Source organism: Phoca vitulina, unplaced genomic scaffold (genome assembly GCF_004348235.1).
Source record: "Phoca vitulina isolate PV1807 unplaced genomic scaffold, GSC_HSeal_1.0 scaffold8, whole genome shotgun sequence".
In the NCBI taxonomy this organism is placed as follows: domain Eukaryota; kingdom Metazoa; phylum Chordata; class Mammalia; order Carnivora; family Phocidae; genus Phoca; species Phoca vitulina.
The window spans coordinates 58,751,911-58,754,635 of record NW_022589711.1 but is presented as its reverse complement, the minus strand read 5'-3'; the positions used below and the strand labels follow the sequence as shown (position 1 = coordinate 58,754,635).

The window sequence follows — 2,725 nt, the reverse complement described above, 5'->3', positions numbered from 1 at the left end:
AAGAGTTGGAACAATGGAGTTTTCCATCACAGCAAAACCCGAGCAACTGAAAATTACATTTCAGTCATCCTTGTTTCTTACACCCACCTTTGGGACTCCCTTCCTCCTTTGCCCCCTTTCTCTCAGACTTGAGCCCCTGCTAATTGACTGCCACCCTCTTTTCCTCAGCCCTTGCTCCCGCAGAAGGCAGAAGTGGCCTCGTTCAGTCTAGATTAAAAACAACTGTAGCGACAATGAAACAGGTTCTTCATCCTGCCACACTTAGTGTACATAAAACACAGAGAGAAGTGAAGAAAACAGAAGTCGTCACCACTATGCAAAAATGGACCCCCCCTTCACACATTTAAACACCTGAGCTGCACATCCTAAGCCAGCTCTGCCTCAAGCTGATAGAACCGTTCCCCGAGTCTCCAGTGACTCTCCATCTCCCTCTATTTCCTCATTTTGTTGCCTCCTCTCGGATCCCAAAAGCTGTCAGAGAGAAGCCCTACTCCTTGTCCTTACGTCATGTAAGTCCGTGGTCAGGAACCATACCGAACAGTGGCCGACCTGGAGAGAACAGAGTAACAGATTGAAGTAATCCGAGGAGCTGAAAGGTTTATTTAGGAACAGGGAAGGTGACTCCCGTGACAGAAGCCCACATTGTAGATCCCAGGATGTTTCCGGGCTACGCACACCGTGGGCGCCCTCCAAACTCTCGTGACAACGGGCAGAGCACAAAGACAGATTCTATACCTAGATGCCCCCATCCTGCAGCATGACCTCTGTCCCCAGCTTCTCCAGCTCTTCGTTGCCGTAGCCTCTGGGGCACAGCTGGTACTTGGCACCTGGGACCTCCCTCCAGGAGGAGAAGTGACGGTGCCAGAGGCTGCAGAGACCATAGACAGCGGCCAGCATGGCTGCCCCCAAGCCCAGGTGCCAGCAGAAGAAGATGGTGAGGAAGGCGAGGTCCCCAGGGTTTTCTGCTCTCCAGGGCTGCCCCGAGGGAGGAACGTACATTAGCACGGAGAGCTGCAGCATCCAGCTGCTGAGCGCCAGCCCCATCCAGGTCTTGAGCACCCACAGCGTGGGTTGGTCAGGGACCCAGACCTCTACGGTGAGCACCAGGCTAACCAGGAAGGTGAGCGCTACGAACAGCCCATGCACGCGGATCTCCAAGGTGCCCTTGTTCTCCAGGTGGGCAACCATCAACAGTGTGAGCACCCAGAAGGCCAGGGCCTCAGCTGCTCGCTCCAGCTTGACGTTCTGCCATGCTTGACATGACTGGCTCACGGTGTCCACCACGCCGCTGAGCATGAAAAACCCATACATGGTGACATGATCCCAGTTGTCATAGAACAAGAATGGCCGCCGAGGGTCCTCCCAGTCTATTATCCTCATCCGGTTTACTCCTGGGGGGTAGAAGAACTCAGGAATGATGCCACCCAGGGAGACGACCAACTTCATCATCCCTTGCACAGATACCAGCTGCCACCACCTGTGTCCTCGCTTCTCCCTTGGGGGCAAAGGGGAGCTGAGAGACCTCTGTCCCCGCAGCAGGGCCAAGGACACCATCACTGAGTAGTAGAGGGAGAAGATGAGGAAGAACATCCCCGCCAGCAGGTGTCCCTGGAAGGTGCCCATGGTCTCGGTGTGTGTTGGGGCCAGCAGAGCGCGAGCGGGGAGGTGAGCAGCAACCTCGCAGCGCTCTCCTCACAAGCGAGAGTTGCTGCTTCTAAGCTGCGGTGAGATCTTCCTGATCCAACTCCACCCCTACCTCCCACACACGAAAGGACATACGTCTGTGCTGGAAGCATCTGAGCCACTCCCTGGGTGGGATCTCTCTCAGCCATGTGGCACTTCACCTCACTCTGTTCCCTACTTAGGTCAGCTGAGCTTGGGCTTTCAACCTCTGCACCTCGCTGCAGGTCCTAGTTTTCCCTTTCTCTTCCCTCCCCTCTGCCCCACCTGCCACAAAGCGAGGGGAGGGAAAGAGGTAATTTTTTTTTAAATACTTATTTATTTGAGAGAGAGAGAATGAGAGAGAGAGCACATGAGAGGGGGGAGGGTCAGAGGGAGAAGCAGACTCCCCGCCTAGCAGGGAGCCGGGATGCGGGATGCGGGACTTGATCCAGGGACTCCAGGATCATGACCTGAGCCGAAGGCAGTCGCTTAACCAACTGAGCCACCCAGGCGCCCCTAGGGAAAGAGGTAATTAAGGGGTGGTGGCTGACATTTTTGCATCGGCTGTCTCTTGGTGCCAGCCATATTAAAGCTTTTTTCCCTCATTTAAATCCCTCAACAACTCTATGAGAGAGTCTTTGTTAAACAAATGTTATAGGTGACATTAAGGCTCCGAGAGGTGAAACCACACACGCAGGTATCACATCTAGTGGCCAGCACAGCAGAGCCAGGATGGGGACCTAGATCTACTCATCTGCTGACGAAGTCCAGAGCTTGTACATGACTAAATGACTGAGTTTCAGCTCCAACACTTGTAAGTCACATGATGATGAGCAACTTACTCTGTCTTCTTGAGCCTCTGTCTCCTGACTGGTAGAATGGGAATAATAATTACCTCATAGGTTTCTTGTATTAAATAGAATAACGTATGTAGAGTGTCTGATACATAAAAAATACTCAATAAATGGTAGTGATTATTAGTAATTTTACTGTGTTATTACTAACATTCCTTGCTGAATTCCTATGATGATGAAGTTGTTCAAGTATTCCTCCGAATAATACC

The 2,725-nt window shown here is 52.3% G+C and overlaps 1 protein-coding gene across 1 annotated transcript; it reads right to left on the bottom strand.

Annotated features, from left to right (window-relative positions):
- Nucleotides 1-203: 203 nt before the first annotated feature.
- Nucleotides 204-1,757, bottom strand: LOC116633989 (transmembrane epididymal protein 1A-like). Its single transcript, XM_032407010.1, has one exon. The coding sequence runs from the start codon at nt 1,621-1,623 to the stop codon at nt 736-738; it is 888 nt and encodes a 295-aa protein (XP_032262901.1). The 5' UTR covers nt 1,624-1,757; the 3' UTR covers nt 204-735.
- Between the last annotated feature and the right edge of the window lie 968 nt (nt 1,758-2,725).

Excerpts from the sequence above, each read along its gene's own strand:
- LOC116633989 (XM_032407010.1), bottom strand. The coding sequence starts at position 1,623 with ATGGGCACCTTCCAGGGACACCTGCTGGCGGGGATGTTCTTCCTCATC.